This window comes from Ochotona princeps, chromosome 4 (assembly GCF_030435755.1).
Source record: "Ochotona princeps isolate mOchPri1 chromosome 4, mOchPri1.hap1, whole genome shotgun sequence".
In the NCBI taxonomy this organism is placed as follows: Eukaryota; Metazoa; Chordata; class Mammalia; order Lagomorpha; family Ochotonidae; genus Ochotona; species Ochotona princeps.
This window is the reverse complement of record NC_080835.1, coordinates 39,556,936-39,580,584: the sequence shown is the minus strand read 5'-3', so window position 1 is coordinate 39,580,584 and position 23,649 is coordinate 39,556,936. Positions and strand designations below refer to the sequence as shown.

At 42.6% G+C, this 23,649-nt stretch overlaps 1 protein-coding gene and 1 pseudogene across 5 annotated transcripts in view; one reads left to right on the top strand and one right to left on the bottom strand.

Moving 5' to 3' along the window:
• The window catches only part of SERGEF (secretion regulating guanine nucleotide exchange factor), a 259,501-nt gene that overhangs the window by 89,226 nt on the left and 146,626 nt on the right, over positions 1-23,649 (bottom strand). For 4 of the 5 annotated variants that reach the window (XM_004593829.2, XM_058663278.1, XM_058663276.1 and 1 more), the window contains one exon: positions 17,148-17,184. The exons of the other annotated variant lie outside the window; for it this stretch is intronic. In XM_004593829.2, the coding sequence (XP_004593886.2) occupies positions 17,148-17,184 (37 nt within the window). The remainder of the gene's footprint in view (positions 1-17,147; positions 17,185-23,649) is intronic. 5 annotated transcript variants of the gene reach the window in all.
• Positions 915-11,044, top strand: LOC105942268 (GTP-binding nuclear protein Ran-like; annotated as a pseudogene).

Sequence of the window (23,649 nt, the reverse complement as noted above, 5' to 3'; positions counted from 1 at the left end):
CTCTTTATTCAAGATGTTCAATTTTTCTCATCTGTACAATAGGGTGACATGTTATAAATGTATGTAAGACTCACACATAAAGAATGTAAAAGTTCACAGAGACAGTGAGACATGGTAAAAGCTCAGCCTGGCACTTAACACACAGTCCCTTTATTCAGGAAGAAGAGGGCTCACAGGGAATAATCAGAAGCCCCTTGATTCTGCTTATAAAGTAACTACTACACTTTATCCCATCCCAACAACAGAGAACAAGCAGCCAGCAAACTGGAGGCAGGAGTCGTGCCCCATGTCCTTCCATCCTATCCACAGAGCCCAGCCTCATCTGCACACTGTGGCATAGACTGTAGAATACAGAAGAAAGGGACAATGAAAAGGGCCATATAAGAAGCATAGTAAAACCCCAGAAAGAACACTGAAGTGGATCAGAAAAAATGGAAATAGACATGCTAAGAACCTACTATGTGTCAAGAGCCCTCCCATAGACCACGTAATTTTCTCCAATGACAAGCACTTACAGACCCAATCATTATCTCAGTCTTCAGAGATAAGAAATCCATAGTTCAGTTAAAGCAGAAAGCTTGGGGCTGGTGCAATGGCTCAACTAGCTAATCCTCCACCTGCAAGTCCTGGTATCCCATACGGATAGCAGTTTGCATCTTGACTATTCCACATCCACTCCAGCTCCAGTGGAGAATGACCCAAAGCCTTGGGACCCTGCACCGATGTAGGAGAGCCAGAAAGAGCTTCTGGCTGCAAAACATCTCAATTCTGCTCTGGCCTTTGTGGTCATTTGAGGAGCAAATCAATGGATGGAAGATCTTTCTCCATCTCTCCTTCTCTCTGTAAATTTGCCTTTCCAATAAAAATAAATATATTGACCCCATGGCACAGAAAGCCACTCTTCACCCTTCACCATGGCCACTCTTCACCATGGCCACATAGACAGTAAGCAGCAGGGCTTGGCAACGAAACTCATCACTTCCCAACTCCAAGACCTCGTGCTTCTTACACTGTATGATGCTGCTTGCGGAAGGTCATGCAATCCTTCAGAGTCTATTTTCTCACTTACATAATAGAAATTATCTCTTCCCTGGGAACTTCAGAGTACTGTGGGAATAAAAGCAGGTGATAAGTGGAAGGTCCTCACACACTATAAAGCAGTGATCACATCCAAGAGGTTACTGACATAGGCAGGCAAGCTGCACTAGGACTACACTGTGGAGCTTGCTGACCAAGTCAGTTTCTTGGCTTGGTTGTTATGGAAAACGGGACACAATGGCCTTGGGCAACACCTGGAGTTGCAAGTAGCATGAGGAAAATTCTGGGTCAAGAGATGCTGGGACTGGAATCAGACCTTAAATTATGACATCCATTGTGCTAACGGCTAGAAAGTCAATGGCATTTTTCAGGTCTCAGATGAAAAGCACAAATTTACCAAATTAGTATCTTACAAAATCAAATCCACTGCCATTCCTCCCAGATTCCTTGTTGAACGGTCACTAGCTTCTGAAAATAGGTCATATTAAGTCATTCCTTTGCTTTGAAACTGCTTCTCCTCCATTATCGCACAGGGTGAAGTCCCAGCTTCTTAATCTAATGTTCAAGGCCTTAAGCATCCAGCTATACACATCCCTGCCGCTTTGCTCCGCCGCTGCTCCGCGCCCACCCTCATATCCTCATTTTCTCCAATTTACCAAGCCGTCTCCATGCTTTTGTTCATACTGATTCCACCTACTCATCCTACTTCAAACATCCACCTCTTCTGAGAAGCATTCCTTAATCCCATGTGAGGGTGAAGGTGTGAAATTGTGGATGAATAACACACCATGCACATCTCTGATTTTATCCATCAAGGAAGACCCAGGGAAGGAAAGCAGTCTGCCAGTGATGATTGTAGCTTGTCTAGTTAGTGCTCAGGTCTCTTGGCCCAGTGAGTGCTCTTTCTACTATATAGCACACTTTGTTAATGAATAAATATATTCATAAATGCCAAACAGAATGTTGCTGAAGCCTTGCCCAGAGAGCATTCTCAAGTGAATAGTTACAGCTGTTCTCCATTCAAGGATTTTAGATACATGCAGAAGGAAGAGATAAGAGGCAGTAGGAACAGCAGCCATAGGGCAAGTGATACAGAGGGGCACCTGTGCCAGCTTAGGCTGTTGGGAGCTGGGCAGCAACACAGAAAGCTTTAGATTTCAGTGGAGGCATAGTTGTACTGCCCAGGCTTAGGGAAGCTAGCTTCTAAGAAAGACAGAGCAGTCTTGTGGGCCAGACTGCTCGGTCTCTGTTAATGTTGTCCAATGCCACACAAAGTTGGTGCCCTGGTGCCATGCTCTGAGGATACACAAAGGGACAGAGGCTGGCCTCTGCCCCTCCAGGCAAGTACTGTCAATATTGCTAGCTTTACTGTGGCCCGCTCCTGTCCCCCAAGTCACAGGTACATTAAAGGCTCAGTTGATGCTGCTTGATATGCTAATTAACTAAAAACTGGTCTTCAGTTAATGAAAAGGGACAGTACAACTAGACCAAAGTACAGATCCTGAAGTCAGCCCACGTTAATTGAAACCTGGGCTCTACCTCTTCAAGTCTCCATTTTCCCATCTGGAAGACAAGCACAACACTTACCAAGTTTCTACCTAAGAGGGTAACTAAACGAGATGCCACTTACAAAGATGTTTGGAATGGTACCTACATTTAGTAAGTACTGTACTCAAATACTGTCACTTCATGTTTATTATATAAAAGGGCATTACTTTAAAGGAAAAAAATAAGCACTGTATCTTTTGTTGTAATTGTCAACCTGTGAGGTATCTTCCTCAACATCCCATTATAGCCTCCCAGTGTCTAAAGTCAATGCCCTTTAGCATATTATTGGAGACTTGGCTCCTATCTAACCCTAAGCTATCATGTTGGTTGATCCACTTGTTCTTCACCCATGATAATTTCAACTTTAAAGCCATCTTAACCTCTGCCTATATTGACCCCATGGCACAGAAAGCCACTCTTCACCCTTTCTCTGCTCAGAAGTAATCTATCATACGAGTATTCTCCAAATCAATCATTCCTTCCTCTTCACTCTTCCAACTTCTATCAGGGATACTTTGCCTTTGTTCTTCCAGTGTTTAAGTGCACACTATGCAGCAGATTGAGCTCATACCTCTGCCACTAAATATGATCTCAATGAGGTGACAATAATACACTGCATTCCTTCACAGCACCCACAAAGCCACATGCCACACTGGCAGACACCAGGAAGCTGAAACAGTAGGAACGAAGAAACCATGGCAAATAATATTCATTCGACATTTGCCAAACATGTGAAGTACCTACTCATGTAATACAACTAGAAATAATTCGGGTCTGTTTAGACCAACAACACTGTGGCCACAATGACACATTTTTACTTATTTCTTTGAAAGGCAGAGAGACAGGGTTTCCATCTGCAGGTTCATGCTTGAAATGCAGGCTGGGCCAGGTCAAAGCCAGGAACCAAGAATGCAACCCAGGCTTCTCATGTGGGCAGCCCAGGAACCCATTACTTGAAGCATCACTGCTGTCTTTCAGGTCTGCATTAGCAGGGACTGAGACCAGGAATTGAATTCAGGCACTCAGTTAAGGAATGCAAGCATTTAACTGCTAGGCTAAACGCCCACCTTGAGGACAGACATTGACAAGACCAACATACTTTATAAACTGTCTCGTTCAACTCCCACATCTCCCAGATGGAGATTCTAAGGCCCAGATAGACAGTAACTACCATTAAGTCACACAGAGTTAGTGGCAGACAGCTGGGAACAGAATTCAGCCCTTGACTACAGAAGATTGCCACTAATTTGCTCTAACTCTATAGTTTTCATCTGGAGTTCATCTCAGTCATATTTATTTTCACAAAGCCCCAAGTCTCTTCAGTATTTTTAAACAAACATAGTGGATCAAACTATAGTTTTTTCTCCTATAAGCAACCCTACAACAACCAGATAATACAGTGGTCAATCTTGCTCCTGAAACAACCAGCATGAAACAGTGAATCATTTGGCAAGTACAGGAGCCTCTGGGACAGTCTGGCATCCTCAACATGTGATGTCACAAAGAACAACTCCCATGGAGTGAGATAAATGCTGCTTTTTAAGGAATAAAAGTGAAAAAAAAAATCCACCTATACTGGCAACCAGAAAGGTACACTTTGGCATATGAGGATATGCCTTGAAAACACATGACTCAACAGAAATGTAGCCTGAATGATATCCAAAAGTTCATAAAAAGAACTCTATACTTATTTTGAAACATCTCTCCTGAATGCAAAAGATTTAGTCATGTTTCTGGCCTGGTGAAAAAGAAACTACAGATTCCCAAATGACCAGGTGTGGTGGTGACAAAGATACACATCTGTCTCAGAGCTGAAGCAGGCAGCAGGTGGAAAACAGAGTCTGAATAGCACAAAAAGAGGCTGTTCTGACTTAGTGTCCTGCTCTGCCTGGTCAACAGTCCAGACAAATGCTTGAGAACCAGTCCCCCCAGCACCTGTCTGAGCAGTGTAGGATGGACCCAAACTCAAGTCTCAGGTCTGTCACTGTTTAGCTGGGCAATTTTGGGTTAAGCCACTAACTCCCTTGATGCCTTGGGGCTCCTCTGTTAGCAACAGGACCTAGGAAGACAGCCAAATAATTCAATCAACAATATTGAGATAATTAAGCAGCCATCTGGAAAAATAATGAAGTTGAATCTACACCTGACACTGTATATCAGGCTAAATTCCAAATAAATCAAAGATTTATGCAAAAAACACCCCACATAAGTCCTAAAATGAAATATGAAGCAAGTCCTTGGTATTTTGGAGTAGAAGGGCTTCTCTAACTTAAAATTCAGAAGTCACACAAAAAGACTGACAAATGTAATCTACAGGAAAAGAAAAGGTTGCATGGCAAAAACAATAAAAACAAAGTGAAATAAAAATATCAGAAGTCAACGTGAAAGCCAGCAGAGTGGGTGTCTGGTGAAGAACTGTTCTTCAAATCTAATTCCTTCCGTGTGTCCCTCATGTGATGGAAGGAACAGTTAAGCACCACCGGCCTCTATTAGAAGGGAACCAGTCCCATATATGGGGGTGAAATCTTGATGACCTAGTAATCTCCCAAAGGCCGCACCTCTTAAAACTACCACACTGGGGATCAAGTTTCAGTATATGAATTTCAGGGGTAAACAAACATACCCACCACAAAGCAAGGACAAAGTATGCTATTGTAGGAAGAATAATGGTATTGCAAAGATGTCCACATTGTAATTTCTGGAGCCTGTGAATACATTATGTCTCATGGCAAAGGGGAAATGAGTGAGCAGGTGGGATTAAGGGTGCCAATCACCCAATATTAAAATGGGGAGATTGTACTGGATCATCCAAATGGATCTAATCAAATCACAGGGATCTTCAAATGTGACAGAAGACGGTGGAAGAGTCAGTGTTAGAGTGGCATAGTGGGAGAGAGGCTCATGAACCACTGCTGGCTTTGAAGATGCAAGGACACAGGGCAGATGGAAGACACATGGCAAAGAATACAGGTGACCTCTAGAGGCTGAAGAAGGCAAGAAAGTGAACTCTCCCCAGGGCTTTTAGCAAGGAGTCAAGTCACAAGAGGCCATGAAAAGTGTCCCACTGGTATACATTTGGCATGGGTCGGGGGAAGACCAGGCTGAATCAGTTCTCGTCATCCACTGGCAAATCCGAGCACCAGAACAGTGTGGGTCGGGCTAGGTTTGGTCGCAACAAAAACCAGTGCACAATATGGAATGCCAAGATGACATTGCCTGTACCGGATGTGACCGCAGCACCCAACCAGCACATGTGAGAACCAGGAAGGGAGGGGGCAGAACCGGCAGGGGGAATAAGGAGGGGTTCCCTTGCTGGACAGCTACTCCCACTGGAGAGTGTGAGCTGGGATGGGAGCAGACCAGACTAGGCAGGGCTACAGCACCTGTGCACCTCATGTGGACCAGATCAGGGAAAAGCCAGGCTGGACTGATTATTCCTACTGGTGCAATCTACAATTAGAGTGGGTGAGGGTTGTTTGGGCTTAGCCACAGCATCAGCTGGCGGAAGCTGGCACTGGGGGCTAATTCTGTCAAGTCAAACCACAGAACTACCTGGAAAGTGCATAATCTGGCAGTGGGAGAGGTCTGGGAGGGAAATAGTGGGCTCCTCCCTCTTGGGTTACCACTACCACGGGAGGGCATGAAAACTAGGACAGGGGCCGGGGAGGCTAGACAGACACCCAACAGCATGTGTGTGGGCTGCATAGTGGAGCTGGTTAGATGGAACAAGGTTTTAATATCCACTGGCATGTACGAGAGAAGAAGGGGATGTGGGACAGACTGGACTAGTCTGCCACACATACTGGCAAACCAGGGCAGGGGTCGGGTTTGGTGGGAGTTATTATGGGTCGCTCCGGCTGGGCTGCAGCTCCCACTGGTTTATGCGAGGGCCGAGTATGTGCTGGGCAGAACCAGGTTGGACTGCAAACACCTGCTGGTTCCAGTGGAAGACAGGGGTGGAAACAGAACCAACCCAGCAATTGCAACCACCAGCTGGTGGGGTAATGCACTGTGCTAGGCCCTGTTCTTGCTAGTACACACAAGAATCTGGTCTGGGAATACCTCAGACAAAGTTTCCTTGGGGATCCCCCCAATCGAACTTTCGGATTCAGAACGCTATCAAATGACAGAAGACAGAACAAGTCAATCAACTACCTCAGCTATATGCTGACAATGAAAATACTGGGCAAACAGAGACTATATGATGGACTATGTCGATCAGTGGATTCTCCAATGACCTCATCATGTTTGGAGTGGTGAGAGTGGCAGCAATTCAGAACTGGTGAGCTATTAAAACCACTTGAGCAAGACCCTCGTAGCATGCCCCACATCCGGGACCTGGGGTGGGTGGGAGACTGAGTGGGGCTTCTCCCTTAAAATCTCCTTTTACATCAGATATATTAAGGAAACAATAAAAAAAAATTGTGATTCCCTTTATAGAAAAAAAAAAAACCAAGGAGTCAAGTCGACTGACATGAGGTGTAGTCTAGTGAAGCCCATGTTAGACTTCTGGTGTCAAACTCTAAGATAATGCATTTCGTTGTTATAAGCAAGTAATTATATGTTAACTTGCTACAACAGAAATGAAAAACTAATACAAGTAGGGCTTATGATACTAGATGTCAAGATTAATTACAAAGCTAAGCAACTGAGATCCTATAGTACCATTAGAAATTACAATTAGAAACAGAAACTAATGGGGCCAGGGTGGTGATTTCCAACAGACTAATCTTATGACTGCAGTGCTGGCATTCCACATGGGCATCAATTCTAGCCCCAGATGCTCCACTTCCATTCCAGCTCCCGGCTTAAGGACCAGGAGGGCAACAGAGGATGGCTCACGTCCTTGGGGCCCTACACCCATGCGGGAAACCCAGAAGCTCCTGGCTTCAGATCAACTCAGTTGTAGCCATTATGGTCATTTGGGAGTGAACCAGTGGATGGAAGATTTTTTCTTCTCTCTCCTTTGTGTAGATCTACTTTGAAAATGAAAATAAGTAAATATTCAAAAAGAAAATAAAGCTATTTACACAGTCACCTGATTTATACCAAAGGTGGAGAAAAGGACAAACTTTCCAATAAATGGTTTTGAAGCAATTTTTTTAACCAATGTTTTAAAATAAATTATTTTGAGATGGCTTTTAGGTCTAAATATAAAAGACAAAATATTAAAGTTTCACAAACAAAACATTTGGTAATATTTTTATGACCTTGGAGTAGGTAAGAAATGTCTTAAGTGTGACACAAAAGCCTCAAACAATTAAAGCAAAGATAAACTGCTTCACTAAAATTCAGAACATCTATTAAGTGAACTACTTACTATGAGGAGAGGTTTACAATTTAAAGGACTGCAACCCCCAAGATACAGAATGCTACAAATCACTAACAAAGTTTTAGGTAGACAAGACCAAATTTTAAAAACGGGTGAAGACTTCCCGTCTTCGCACTTGACCTCCAAAATGCCACAAAAATGGACCATAAGCATATCAAAAGGTGCTTTACATCATTACTTACAAGAAAAATGCAAATTCAAATCAGTAAATTTCCACATTGCACATTCACCAGAATGACCTAAATCTATAAGACTGAAAATATCTGGCAAAGATATGGAACAAATGGAACACTCATCAAGGGATCTTCAAAAATTTCACAAACAAGTGTGCTGTGAAAAGACTACATGTGAATTTCACATTTTTTACATCAGAATTAATTTATCTTTAACCCCAATTTCCTTGAACTTTCTGAAGTACTCTTGTATATTGTCAATGGAGTAAAAAACTCGTAACAACTATCACAGAAAATTGTTTTGCAATATCTATTAATGCTAAGCAGTGACCCAGAAATCCAACTTTCTTTTAATGCACATAAAACAAATAGGTCCACCAAAAAGCACAGATAAGAACATTTACAGCAACTTTATTTATAAGCCCCAAACTGGAAACAACCAAAATGTTCAAGAGTTAAATGGCTAAGTTGTGCTATTTTCTAACAGTGCAATATTACTGAGCCAAAAAATAATTCATTGCTGGACACAACATTGATGACTTCTATACAAACAAAATACTGAAAAAAAAAAACAGAAGTCAAGCAAAAGAGTACACACTACATTTATGTGAAGTTCAAAAACAAGCAAACCTCATTGTTTATGGTAGAGGTCAGAACAGTGGTTATTTCTGGTGGGTTATTGATTGAGATGGAACTTGAGGTAGTGTTCTAGGGTCCTGGAAATGTTCTGACTTGTTTGGGGTTGGATGTGGTATTTTCTTAAGTATATACATACGCACAAATTTATCAGTCTGAGCCCTTAAGATCTATGCATGTAATAGGACAAGCTTTCGGCCTAGTGGTTAACAAACCCACATCCTACACTGGAGTGCCCAAGTTCAACATCAGGATCTGCTCCTGACTCCAGCTTCCAGCTAATGTAGACTCTGGGAGGCAATGATGATGATGAGTCAAGTAGTCAAGTTCAAAATGTTGCTAATGTGGTAGACCTGGATTGAGGTCCTGCCTCCCGGCTTCAGCCTTGGCTACCTGTGGCTGTCAGCAGCATTTGGGAATGAACCACTGTGTAAGACCATTCTTTGTCTTTCTCTCTTTCAATTAAAAAAAAATAGGATATACTGGTGTACTTTACTATTCAAGTGATCTTTTAAAAATTCATAGAAATCCATATTATGAAAAAAATATGCACAGATTTCAAAAATTTTTGCACCAAAATAAATTTACGTTTTAATTTGGTTTTCTATAAATTTCCTGAAATTCCTATAAATATACAGTACGTTATATTTTCATCTGAATAATAAGATAGAAGCTAGTTCTGTGAAATAGTGGGTAAAGTGCCAACATCCCACATAAGCTCCCATTTAAGAACTGGCTGTTTCACTTCAGATCCAGCTCCCTGTTTATGTGCATGTGAAAGTAGTGGAAGATGGCCCAAGCACTTAGGTTCCTGCACTCACGTGAGAGACCTGAAAGAAGCTCCTGGCTTCTGGCTTTGGATTTACCCAGCTCAGGCCATGATGGCCATTTGGGGAATGAGCCTGTGGATCTCTCTTTTTCTAATTCTGTCTTTCAAATAAATATTTAAAAAAAAAAAACAAAATGTACCCTGAATAGTTGCACATCTAGCAGAATGACAAAACAAATAAACAAACAAACCCCACATTTTAAAAAACTCACTCTATTACAAAGGCTATAAGAAACAGGCACCCTCACACATGGATGATGAGAGTGAAAACTGGTATAACTTTTGTGGAGGTCAATTTTTTGATATCTTACAAAATTACAAACATATTTAGCCCTTGATACAGAATCTCACTTCTAGGAATTCATCTTAAAACTATCTTCCCAGGCCAGCGTGATAACGTAGTGGTTAAAATCCCCACCTTGAACGCACCGGGATCCCATATGGGCGCCAGTTCTAATCCCGGCAACTCCACTTCCCATCCAGCTCCCTGCTTGTGGCCTGGAAAAGCAGTCGAGGACGGCCCAAAGCTTTGGGACCCTGTGCCCATGTGGGAGACCCAAAAGAGGCTCCTTGCTTCGGATTGGCTCAGTTCCAGCCGTTGCAGCTGCTTGGGGGGTGAACCATCAGATGGAAGATCTTCCTCTCTGTCTTTCCTCCTCTCTGAATATTTGCCTTTCCAATAAAAAGAAATAAATCTTAAAAAAAAACCTCTATCCTCCCACATATCTCACACACACATACACGTGGTTATTTACTACAGCATTGCTTTTAACAGCAAATGATTGGGGAAGACCTAAAGTATATGAACAGGGCGCTGTTAAATAAATAAAGTTTGGAGATACTTCTCAAGACACGGCCAGAGTCCCAAGACACAGCAAGAGTCCCAAGTGCAGTTCAAACTGGTTGGCAGCAGCTACTTCAGAAAGACAACCTTCATGAAGGGCCATTTGACAAGTGAGTTTGAGAAATATGTAGCCTTGTTGGGTTTTTGTTCCATGCCGACTGGGGGCCCATCAAGTTCAACCTCTGGGATAGAGTTAGCCAGAAGTTCGGTGGCCTGGAGAATGGCTAGTACATTCAAGCCCAGTGTGTCGTCTTACTATTTGACATCACATCCAGAATTCTCTACAAGAATGTGCTTAACTGGCATAGAGACTTTATGTGCACCTATGAAAACATCCCCACTGTACTGTAAGGCAACAAGGTAGATGTTAAAGACAGGAAAGTGAAGGCAAAATCCATTATCTTTGACCAAAAGAAGAACCTCTGGTACTACAATATTTCAAAGACTACAAATTTAAAAAGCCCTTCCTCTGGCTTGCTAGAGAGTTCACTGGAGATCCCAAGTCAGAGTTCATTGCCATGCCCGCTCCTGCCTCACTAGAGGTGGTCATGGACTCAACACTGTCAGTGCAGTATGAACATGACTTACAGGCTGTGCAGGCAACTACTACCCCAGATGGGGAAGGTAGACCTGTGAGTAAATGATGCTGCAGTCCAGTCTGGTTTTAGAGGTATCTGTCCTATGATATTAGCAAAACAGTGTGTGTGCTGCTCTTGTTGTCTGGCTTCATTCGTGGAACATTCAAGGAGATGAATGGGTTTAGAGTGAATGTGGTAGTCTAAAAAGTACCATTGTATTTTGGACCTGCATACTTAGCTTTGTTTTGGAAGGTAGCTGTTTTCTTCTCACATTTCAAATATAAGACTGCAAATAGTCTCATAATTTTCAGTGGTGAAATCAGTTGTGCTCCTGTAATTCATTCTTCTTTGCTTAGAACCAGAATAAAGTTGTATTTCAAATACCTAAGCAAGCAAATTCTTCCTTTGTTGATAAGCATTTTAAAATTACTAGAATTGTAAAACTGATGCCATATTATATTTACATTAGCTTTTTTTTTTTACTACTACTAGTTAACTGGAAATCTACAATTTCTCTTTACTTTGTCTGAACTGTGTCACAAACAGGATGTGACAGGTGATGAACCAGGTGTTATCCCCTGGGGAACACCTGCCAGAATAAATGATGTGTGATTTGCACATACAGATAGCTGTTTTAAAGGATATAGCTGATTTACAGTATAGGAAACTATGCTTAATATACATCTTCAAACATGGACAGTGTAGCTGATAATGGAAGCATGGGCTGTTCCTGTCTATTACAGATGAAAATAAAAAATATATGGCACACAGGAACATGAGAATATTAGCTCATTGTAAAAAGAGTTGGGAAGGTTTTTATATTGCTACAGAAAGAGATTTCATATAAACTGTTGAGGAAAAAAAAATACACTGAAAAGTATGTACATGAAAGAAAAGATAAAAACATTTTGGTATACACTTAAACATACAAAAAGTAACCAAACGGATACAAAAGAAATGACTAATAGACACTAACTATTCATGTAGTGGAAGAGCTTTTAGAAAGTGATAAGATGGGACACAGCATGGGAGGGAGGTTTTTCATTTTAAATCTTTTAATATTTTTATGTACATGTACCAATCACTCAAAAATTAAGCAAATACATTCATTTCTTTAAGTAGAAAGGGACAGGGAGGGCCCGGCACAATAGTTCAATTGGTTAATCCTCCCCTTTCAAGCTCTAAGATCCCATATGGGTGATAGTTTGTGTCCTGGCTGCTCCACTTCCAATTCAGCTCCCTCCTTGTGGCCTTGGAAAACAGCAGAGGATGGTCAAAAGGTTTGGGACCCTGTACCCATAAGGGAGACCTGGTAGAAACTTCTGGTTCCTGGCTTTGGATTGGCTCTAGCTATTGTGACTACTTGGGGAGTGAATCAGTGGATGGAAGATCTTTCTATCTTTCCTTCTCCCTGTAAATCTCCGTTTCCAACTAAAAAAAATAAATCTTTTTTTTTTAAGTAGTAAAGGACAATAGAAGGAGGAAAAACCATCCTAAAAAGGTGTAGTTTTCCAAAATAATGTCATGAATTTTATAATCTCATCTGGGTATTATACACAGAGAAGTATAATTTGAAGTAAAAGAGATTTAGGATGGACACATTGAACTTGTCAATATGAAGGGGAGCTAAATGCTGAAAGAGATGAAATACTCTTATCTGGTGGCCTTAAAAGCAGGGGGGGTACTGTCAAAGCTTGGCAGAAGGGCAGCATTGGGTAACAGCCACAAGATCTAAAGTTAGAGGCCTGGATTAAAGACTCAACACAGACATTCTTCCTAAGGGTATAACATGGCTGGAGTGAACTGCTTCCCCCAAACTTTATCTTCCCTTAGCTAAAAAATGGGATGAACAATACTAACAATCACCAATTGGATATAAGAATTACTAGGATAATACAGTTAAAGTACATTTTGCCTATTAAATTGTTTATTAGAACAAACAAGTTTGTACTTGCCTCCAAGCTCTCTATAAGACCTTACAAGTCTGAAGGTTTTGTGTCTCAGAACAGCCAGTGCCAAATATAGAGTTATTTTTCTCTATTAAATTTTTCTCTCTATTAAATTCTTAGATGATTCTGTTTGATGGGTTGCAGGCCAAGGTCAGATGTTCTGCCATATGTATTACAAAGGTACAAAGGTTCAACAATTGGAAATCATCAGTGAAATAAAAAAAAATCTATGCATAGATTATAGCTTCCATTTAGTAAAGGAATTGGCTTTGCTCAGAAGAGGAGGAGGAGGAACCACACTTTCCTGCCAACATCCAACCCTTTCACAATGCCTTTCTGGCAAGCCTGAGTGCTCCAGGAAAAGGCCATCAATAACATCCTTCCAAGGGTCCATGTGAAGCAGGGAGAGAGGAAACACAGCTCTTTTTTCTTTGCAGAAAGGGAAAGCTGAACAACTGCACATCAGGGGAGAAGGCAAACAAATTGCCCATTCAAGCCAAAATAAGCTGCTCCTGAGGAAAGCAAAACAGCTGGAGACAATTCAACCAGACATGGAGGTGAGGGACCTAAAGACACAGCTGGCTCCAGGGGGCCTGCTTTACGAGACCCTCAGCTCATTTGGGAGCCAGCCACCAAGTTTTGTTGGGAGTGGAGGGGAAGCCTGAATAGAAAGGAGGAAAATAAAATATAGAACAAGCCAAGTGAATGACCACTGGCCGAGTGCCTATGAGGTAACAGGCACTGAGCAGGACAGTCATGGACCATTTGGGAGGACAACTCTCAGGGGTGGCTATCACAAGATGGGATCTGAAACATGAGATCGAAACAGGGTAATTGTATAAGGCACACAGGGAGAGTAGCCAAGCCAGCCATGGCTAATGGCATCATCTGAGTTTCACTGTCTCCAGACCCAACAGTTCTTCCCCAGTCATAAGCAGCAACTCATGCCAACCCATCTTCCAATGTAGCCATGCCTGATGAGATGAGATGAGATAAACTCAACCAAGAAACTAAGAAAAGAAATCAGCCACATTACAAAAACAAGGGGCTGGAGGGGAAGGAAGCCCAAAAGCAAGTGAAGTAGCAAAGAACAACTTCCATCTCTAGAGGAAACAAAACACAGTGGCTGTGGGCCCGCTGCAGGCTGAAGCGTGTGGGGCCTGAGTCCCGTCTGGCATAGTGCATAACAGAAGCCTGACCTGGAACACAATCAGGCTTAGTGCTCTTTCCCTGGCTGTCAAGATGTCGCGAGCCCCCAGCTTCTAGCTGCCACATCCCTTTCTTGCCTAGGACCTTAACAGTCTTTCCCGTCTAATTCCTGAGATTCCCACTGAGCCTTAGGCTTCTTGTAGTCAGATTATAATTCCTTACTTGAGGTTTTAATGTGATAATACCAACAACAGCTGGCCATTTATGCAAAGCACCATTCTTGGCACTTTACATGACAGCCCTACGAGGTCCATGACATGATGTCTCAAAAGAGGTGATGAAGACTCAAGAGAGTTTAACATATGCACATAAGGTTACCCAGTTCATAAGCGGAAGAGGCAGAATTTGAATCCAGGCAATTTGACTTCAGTCCCTGTGCTTTTCCTAACCATTAACCTAATACTGCTCTAGGCCATACAGCATGCTGGACAGAAGGTTAGGGTCTTGGAAGTCAGTTGGACAGCTCTACCACTTAGCGCTACTTAGCTCTGAGCAACTCCTTTAACCCATCTGAGTCTTGGTTTTTGCCTCTGAACCTTGGTTTTCTTCTCTATAAAACCGGTACAACAGATCTACTTTGTGGAGTTGAGTTCATCACCTAAGACAGAGAGCTTAGGGAGTAAAACTGCAAGCAAGTAAACTGCTCTACAAAGTGGATAACAGCAGTTAGGGATAAGGGGAGGAGCTTCTTGTTGTAAAACCTGCACCCTACGGGGCACTACTGAGGGTCACACTTCTCCAGGGGTCAGTGAGTATCTGCTCCCAGCTCCAGGAGGTAGACATGCTCACATTCCTGTGCCTGAGCCCACTCTCCCTGACCCTGGCAGTATTCATTCAGCAGACAGTAGGCCAGGCCACAGGCACTGGGACAAAATGGAAACCAACAGGTCGATCCTTGAAGAACACATCAACATGCTTCATTCTCCCACAGTCTCCATGGCCTCCTACCTTGTGTAACAGTGGACACAATTTTCCACAATGACATCATTTCTCCCTCTCAACAAAGACTCCTTCCTAGAGCAGTAATATTAACAAATGATTCTCCTCTTCCCGCACTCAGACAAGGGAAATGAAAAACAAATGGAATATACACAGGCCAGGCATTCCACACACATCATTTCACTTAACCTCCTTAACAATCTGCAAGGTGGAATTCTTACTCCCAAGACATGGGACTGGGGGCACTCTCCCAGAGTTAGAGCCAGTTGGAACCAAATTGTCTCCCTGCAGTCTGTACTCTTTCTACAGCCCTAGGCTGCCATCAGCTCAGCTCACTATAACTAGTCCTTCGCCTGGACTTTGGACTTGTGTTTAATTCCCTGTAAACTTCTAGTTTGTCCTGGTCCCAGAGGAAGCCAATCCCTCCTAGTGCAGTGAAAGCAGCAGCAGCAGCAGCAGTAACAACATTCTAGACACTGCCTAGATTAGCTTGTCTTAATTACGCCCAGGCTGGAGTAGATAAAGTATCTGGTAGCCTGCAAAGCATGCCGGTTCGCTGTGATATTTTCTTCTAGCTCCTTCTCTTATTCCAGCCCTTTTACTGTTCACCTCCCTGCTGCTGGCAGCTTCCCTCCTTTGCTATCCTGGGTTCTGCCTCTTTGCACACCTGATTTTGGCCTGCCAAGTAGTGATTCAAACTGCTGCCACCCAAGGCAGCTGAGCCAGTCTAGCTTACTTCAGACAAAAGAATTTTAGTCTTTGGAAAGATCCAGACACTGTTCTAAGTGCTATGAAAAGGCAACAAAGGAGAGGAAGACATGGAGGCCTTGTCTTTCAGATGGTCAGAGTGAGAAGCTGGAAGAGAAGTACACAGAAGCAGAGATCACCAACACATGCCCAGCCGTGGCAGGGTGTTGTGGCAGAGCTGTAATTAGAATCCTAATAGGTCAGAACTACAGAAAAATTTAGGTTTACAGTTTAGAATCTCAGTCTTACAAATGAGAAACAATTACTTGAACTGAAAACATTAAGTAGGAGCCAATGGTACAGTGGGTCAAATCATCATCTGTGACCCTGGCATCCACAGTGTCACAGTTCTGGTTCTGGTTTTCTCACTTCTGATTCAGCTCCTTACTAATGCTCCTAGGAAAGCAGCAGCAAATGCCTCAAATACTTGGGCTCCTGCTGCCTAGGTGGATGACCTAAGATGAAGTTTCAGGCTACTGGCTTTGGCCTAATGCACCTTTAGATGTTGCAGTCATCTGGGCAGTGAACAAACCAAATGTCTCTGTAACTCTGCCTTTCATATGCAAATGAATAAATCTCTATTAAAAATAAAGACAAGGAAATGAGGCACAGATGTCCTTGCGCATACTGCTAACAGGAGGAAGGCTGCACTGAAGTCAGGCAGGCTAGCTCACACTGTAGTCTCTTCAATGGATTGTGAGACACAGATTGAACCTACCTGTGCAAGAAGGCATCTTAAATTAATTACAGATGATTAAACTTTGGTTATCCAGAGCCAACTAAAGGGAAACCTCAATTAACCACAGACTGGACTTCAATTTGAGTTTCTGAGTGTTACTAAACACAAGGAAATGAGTGCAGTGAGGAGCCAAGCCTCAAATTTCCAAAAAGTGAACCAAGAGGAAAGAACATCATATAAGGGATTTATTCAAAGAATTAGAGAAGCCCAATAAGTTCCTCCTTTTCTTAGTGTCTTTCTATACATAATGCCCCTCCCTACCCCACTGTCCACAGCCTGTGAGTTCTTTAATATCTTCGAATACCTGTTTCCCACCCCCTCACCCCGACACAGGGGGCTAGCTCAGTCACTTAAAGAGATGATCAAGTATATGGACTGAAATTTTCAAAAAAGAAGCTTCTAATGAAACCTAAGGCAAACAAAGTCTTCCATTTCCCAAATCTGAATCTGCTCTCAGCATGCAGGTACACGTGTGTGCAAACACACACACACACACGCACGCTTGCTTCTAGTTAACCAAGATCTTCTCTAATTCAATCACATGAATTTCAGAATACAGTTATCAATATATAAAAAAATCACTTACCAATTACTGCCACATTATGCTCTGAGCCACAAGAAATCTGACAAAAAAAATAAGCACATTAGAGAGAAAATGTGTATCTCAGCCAATGTATCTTATAATCAGCTTTTTTTTAGACATATCCATTTTTTGACAAGTTTTAGGAAGAAAGTAGAAAACTACTACAAAAACTTAAATTATAATATACTCACACCTAGATAAAAAGAGAAAGTGAAAAAACAACAGTAAACACAAACACGTAAAGATGTTAAAGAAATATTCTTTAGCCATATGGGCCATTAGTAATTTTTAAACCCTATTTTTCTTTTTTTTTTTTCACTTCTCAATCTTTCTATAATGAGCATATGTTGGTATAAAAATGAAATGATAAGGCAATAAAGATAACAGTTTTTGAAAACTGAACTAAAAAGACCATCACTCTCATCTGGACTGATAAAATGAGCAAAGAATTCAGTGGAAACAGACTGGCACAAGGAGAAAATTTTTTAGTTTTCCTCATCTGCCCTCACTTGCTTTCACCTATGAGGCACACAAACATTCTGCAGCTCTTTGAATATGCCCTGTTCTCTCACACCTCTCAGCTTTTACATATGCTTGTTCTTCTACCTTCTACCTTGTTCTACTGCTTACATAAAAAGTTTCGAGGGGACAGTGTTGTGATATATCAGGTTTAGCTGCCACCTGCAATACCAGCATCCCATATGGCTGCTTCTTTTTGCCCACTTCTGATACAGCTCCCTGCTAACGGCCTGGGAAAAGATGATTCAAGTGTTTGGGCCCCTGCCACCCACATAGGAGATGCGGCCAAAACTCCTGGCTCCTGGCTTCAGCCTGGTCCAGAATGGTGGCTGTGGCCATATGGGGAGTAAACCAGCAGGTGGAAGATTCTCTCTCTCTTTCTCTCTTTGTAACTCTTTCAAATAAGTAAAACCTTTTTAAAATTTTAATTAGAAGTCAGCTATAGAAAGAGAGAGATGGAGAGAGAGAGAGAAAGAGAGAGAGAGAGAGAGAGAGAGAGAGAGATCTTCTATCTTCTGACTCATTTCCCAAATGGTCAAAACTGCCGGAGCTGGGCTGATCTGAAGCTAGGAGGCAGACCATGTTGTGGACTGCGAAAGCAGTGGAAGACGGTCCCAGGCTTTGGGAGCCTGCACCCACGTGGGAGACCTAAAAGAAGCTTCCTCCTGGCTCCTACCTCCAGCCTTCAGATCAGCTCAGTTCCTGGCCATTATGGACACTTGGGGAGTGAACCAGTGGATGAAAGATCTTCGTCTCTTTTCTCTCTGTAAATCTGACTTTGCAATAAAGATAAAAATAAATCTTAAAAACAAATCCACAAATATCTAATACATAAAAGACAACCATTTGGGGTTCTGAACCCAGTGTTTCCTGCCAGTGAGAAACTTCATACCTTTCTGCCTCTGCCAAGTCCCAGCTGTTACCATGATGCAGTAACTGGGGCTACAAAAGCGTAAATGGCTCCCCAGGCACTAATTAAGAGAAACTACTCTGGAGAAATACCTGGTGATCTTTGTCAGGATGCTCATTTTAGTTCCCGCCAAGAGGGAAGTTTCAGGTTCTAGAGAACATTCCTGCTAGAAGGAGCCCTAGAGCTCATAACAGGGAGACCACTGAGGCCTGGCAATGGCAAATAACTTCCTCCAATTCCAGAGCAAGTCAAGGTCCAAACTAGGACTACGGCCACCGCTCTGTTCTCCACTTCTGTAAAATCATCCACTGCAATGTTTTCACACATGACTGTCATCATGTGGTATTTGTCTTTCTACATCACACTTACTTTATTTCACACAATGTCCCTGAGATTCATATATATTGTCAGAAAGATAATAGTTTTCAAAAATACATTGAATTCCTGAAAAATACTAACAGATTTTAAGTTTCCCTACCACACACAAAAAGGACAACTTTGTGAGGTAATATCCATACTAATTAGCTTGATTTAGCCATTTTCATATATAAAAACATCATGTTGTCCATAATAAAACAATATTATCTGCAATTTTTTTAAAAGTAAAATGAAAGACATCTAAGACAAAAGCCACCCTGATTCTCATACAAGTCCCTTTCTTAACACTTCTCACAATTTCCCAGTGACAACCACTGGGAAACAAAAAGTCAAAGTTTCTTAGGCAGGCCCCTAACATTTAAGCAACAGACTGGAAAAGCTTTTCACACTGGAGGTCAATTTGCATACTTGGAAAAGGGAGGGCCCTTTTTTGTGTCTCTCAGATCCTAGCTTCCACAGGGAACAAGGTGTGGACTCCCTGACAGTGGCTGATAAAAAGCTGCCTGTGTATTTACCCCCAGTAAATATGTCCGGCTTTCTAGTCGCAGCTCCTTTAAGGCTGGCTCTGTGTATGGTTTACCTGAAGGTCACCACTATGCCTTACCTAACACCAAACATTGCACAAGTTCATTATGTGCTTTCTAGCTGTATTGTAGCTAGTTCCTAGGCCTGTGGTAGAAAATTGCTTAGACTGAAGAATTTAAAAAGAATGTGCAATAAGATAATGCTTATATAAATTATGGTAAAATCATCTGATAGCTGTTATGCAACCTTAGTACGCAATGTCTGTAGTAATACTATCAAAAATACGCTATTCTGTGAAACAGGAAAAAAGCAATAAAACGGTATATCATATCAACACTATATATTATCTCAACTCTATAACAGAACATGAATAAAAATAAGTGGAAAGAGATACATCAAATTGTGAACAGTGACTGCCTCTAGGCTGGGAATGAGCTTGGCATTATGAGTGGGGTTTGTTTCGTTTTTCTGCAGTCTCTGAAAGAGCTGTTAAAAACGAGAAAAATAAATATAATGCAATTCCTAACAGAGAGGGAAAAAATGGTGACTGGCTATAAAAATACAAAAGCAATAAAACCCAATATGTTTAGAAGTAATGATGGAAAAAAACTGAAGGAAATACAGCTAAATTATCAGAGTACCTCTATTACAGCTGTAGGATCAGATGATATCTTTACTTCTATTTTCTGAGTATTCTTAAACTGTGGTGGTAGTGGTGGCAGTGATGCAAGTGGGAATTAAATCTACTCCTATGTGCCAGGCATCACGCCAAGGCACTTTAAAAACATTACCACATTTACCAACCACAACCATCTTTTCAGGTACATCTGACATTGCTCATTTTAGTGACAAGGGGACTGCGACGCATACATACCAAATAGCTAGTAAGTGGTCACAGCAGAACTAAAACCTTGGAGTTCCAGTGTACCTGAATTCCAAGCCAGTGTTCTCTACAGCTATGCTACATCATGCCACCTTTGATTTTCGTGTTTTTTTTTTTTTTACGTCATTTCATTTACAAAATGAAGACAGTGAAAGGACTTGAGTGACTGCCAAGTTTCACCCTACGGTCATGGATTGCAAAGCTGACTACCCTTGAGAACAAAGGGCTTCCAGAAACAAGCCACTGACAATGCCAGTATCAGGTGGCAGACACTGCTCTGAATTAATGAGTGAGACAACAATAAATAGGTATTGTCAAACCAATGGAAACTCTAAAGCTCATAGCTCCTTGCTTCTTCTTACTGTGTGTTGGCATAAGTGTTAGGAGCTTGCACACCACAAGTCAATCCCTGTGCTACACTCCTTCAACAAGACTGTATCAATGACCATTTGGTTCATATTGCTCCTGTCAGTATCTACCCACTGCCCATATACAGGCAGTATTCTAGAAAATTCTGTTAACAATGGCAACATGCCCAGAAAAAGAGATTTAGAGCCAGAAAGCCAGATGAACCCCAGGTATAGGCTCCTTGGCTCTAAGACTTTTGCCAAGGTACTTCACTTCTTGTTCTGAGTATTCTCAGGTATGCAAAGTAGGTATGTAAAGAAATTCTGTCTTACAGAACTGCTGGAAGGCAAATAAGACAACCTGTCTACTTCCATCCATGCATACCATCTTGCTTATATCCAAGTCTGACTGTGTCCTGCTTCTATGAAAACTTCTTCACAGGATCCTAGTATCCGTCGACCAAAGCATGGTTTGTAAAGCCCTAATATGCGTAGGTCTCTGTTTACCTCTCTGGTCTCATTTCCTCATCCCTACTACTCATAGTTCCTGAGCCCCTAATAATTAATTCCCTTTATTCATTCATGCCACACTACCTCCTCACTAAGAACATCGTGTTCTTTCTTTATTTTTAAAGATTTATTTTTATTACAAAGTCAGATATATACAGAGAAGAGGAGAGACAGAAAGAAATATCTTCCATCCGATGATTCACTCCCCAAGTGACTGCAATGGCTGGTCCTGCACCAATCTGAAGCCAGGAGCCAGAAGCTCTTCCTGGTCTCCCACACGGGTGCAGGGTCCCAAGGCTTTGGGCTGTTCTCAACTGCTTTCCCAGGCTACAAGCAGGGACTGGATGGGAAGTAGGGCTGCCGGGATTAGAATCAGCACCCATATGGGATCCCGGTACGTTCAAGGCGAGAACTTCAGCCGCTAGGCCACCACGCTGGGCCCCATCATGTTATTTCATGCTTTTATGTTGCATGCTATTCTCCTGGATTGGAATTCTTCTTCAATTGTCTACCTAGGAAAATCTTTCTAGATTGCTCCAATCCCACCTGCTGATAGATTACCCCTGCTTGGTCAACTGATCCCCTCTGGTTATTCCCACAGAACCATGGATCATGGCCCATATCTCATCTGTGATGTTTGCTCATAGAGTATGCATGCGTTAGACACATTTGTTTCTTAGGCATATAGCAGCCTGCCTTCCCAGTAGTGTATTTGCCACACAGCCCAAGTTCAGGTGTAGATTGTGTGTGTGTGTGTGTGTGTGCGCGTGTGTGTGTACATGAAATGGTGGGAGGGAGGATTGCCATAGTAAAAAGAAAGGGAAGGGAAAGTACATGATCCCAAAAAAAGGGCAAATAGTAGTGTGGCCAGGCCAGTTCGACTGCAGACAGGCTCCTATAGTGCAGAATTCCCTGATCCTTGGCTTGCTGTCATCTCAATGGTTCAGATTTTTTCCTTTGCACATTTAGGATGGAGATAAACCACCCATCCAGTTCCCTTCATCTGGCAACCCTAAGGGGTCTTCAACTGGGAGAACCCTAGCTCAAACATCTTGCCTTGGACCAAGAGCACCCAATTCTGAATTGAACAAGCAGCACCTCCCAGGAAGTTTCCTGTAGGACTGGCTGTGAAAGGGCAACAAAATTTTGCCCTCTCCTCTCCCATGGGAGCTATAACCTGGAAGAACTCCATCTGACTTCTCAGTTCTGAGCAGGGCAAAATCAGGGCTTAGGGAACACTGAAGGTGAGAAGTAGACATAGGTACAACCAGAACTCAGGGGAAAACAAACTGGGATGCCAGGAAGGGCAAGGAGGGCCCGACCTGCTCCACTGACCTGTGACTTCCATCACCTGTCTCAAGGCCAACAGGACATGCTGACTGGCTCTTGCTCCTCACCAATGGACCCACGGTGCATATCGATGCTATGGCAATGGGGTGTATGCTTGGAAGCACACTACAACATGGGATGGGGGGAGGGAGCTTCCATTTCAGGGAGGGAGGCCAGGGGCTCCAACCCACATTAAGTCCTCGGCTGGCACAGCAGCCCCGGTGGGAGAAGTGTGCCGGAAGCAGCTCAGAATGGCAGCCCCAGCTGGTGGACAGCTTGCGTCCAGCAGGGATAATACAACAAGGGGAAGAGGGCCTCGCTGCCACCTTTATTAGAGCTCCGCCCAAAACCAGCTGCCATCTGTGCAAAACTTGAGAGAAAAACAGAATTTCCAAACTGTTAGAAAAGCAGGACCAGAGGGTTTGGGCAGGTTTTACAGGCAAACCACAGTCCTGGGAGCCAATGAAGTTCTACCCCTAGGTTCAGAAATAGACCCTGATGGAGACCAGGGCAATATAAGGATAGCTGCTCGGTTGCTTGTTTCTGGAAACATTTAGACTGTTGATATGCATTTAACTTTCTCTGTGAAGTTTGAATTTTGACTGAAGCCTAGATACCAAAGAGAACCAAAAACTGGGACCTGCAAATGAGAGACTCCATCTGCTGACTATCTCAAAGTTCAGAGGAAGGACCCATGGTATCTGTAAGCCAGTTCCTTAAAAATAAATAAACTCCAGCTGTAAGCAATTAACGAGGTTGCCTTGTATCTAGACAAGTGTTACATTGCTGGGAGAAAAGCAGCCAAGAGCTGGCAGGCACCTGGGCTTGGCTAATGCCAAGTTTGTGTTAACTATTCAGTGTGCCAGCATAGATGCCTATTCTAATTTTTTAAAAAGATATCTGGGGAAAGCAGGGAATGCTTGGCTGAAATCTGCCACCCTGGCCCCAGGAATGGAGGCTGAAGATTGCCCAGAGAAGGTGGTTTGGGGATGTACTAAAGTGGGAGCAGCTGAGGGCATGTCTGACAGGTGAGGAATGATTTCTGGGACCTTCCATGGTCCTGGCCACTGCACTTGCAGGTAGGCAAGGGAGCTGAGACAAAGT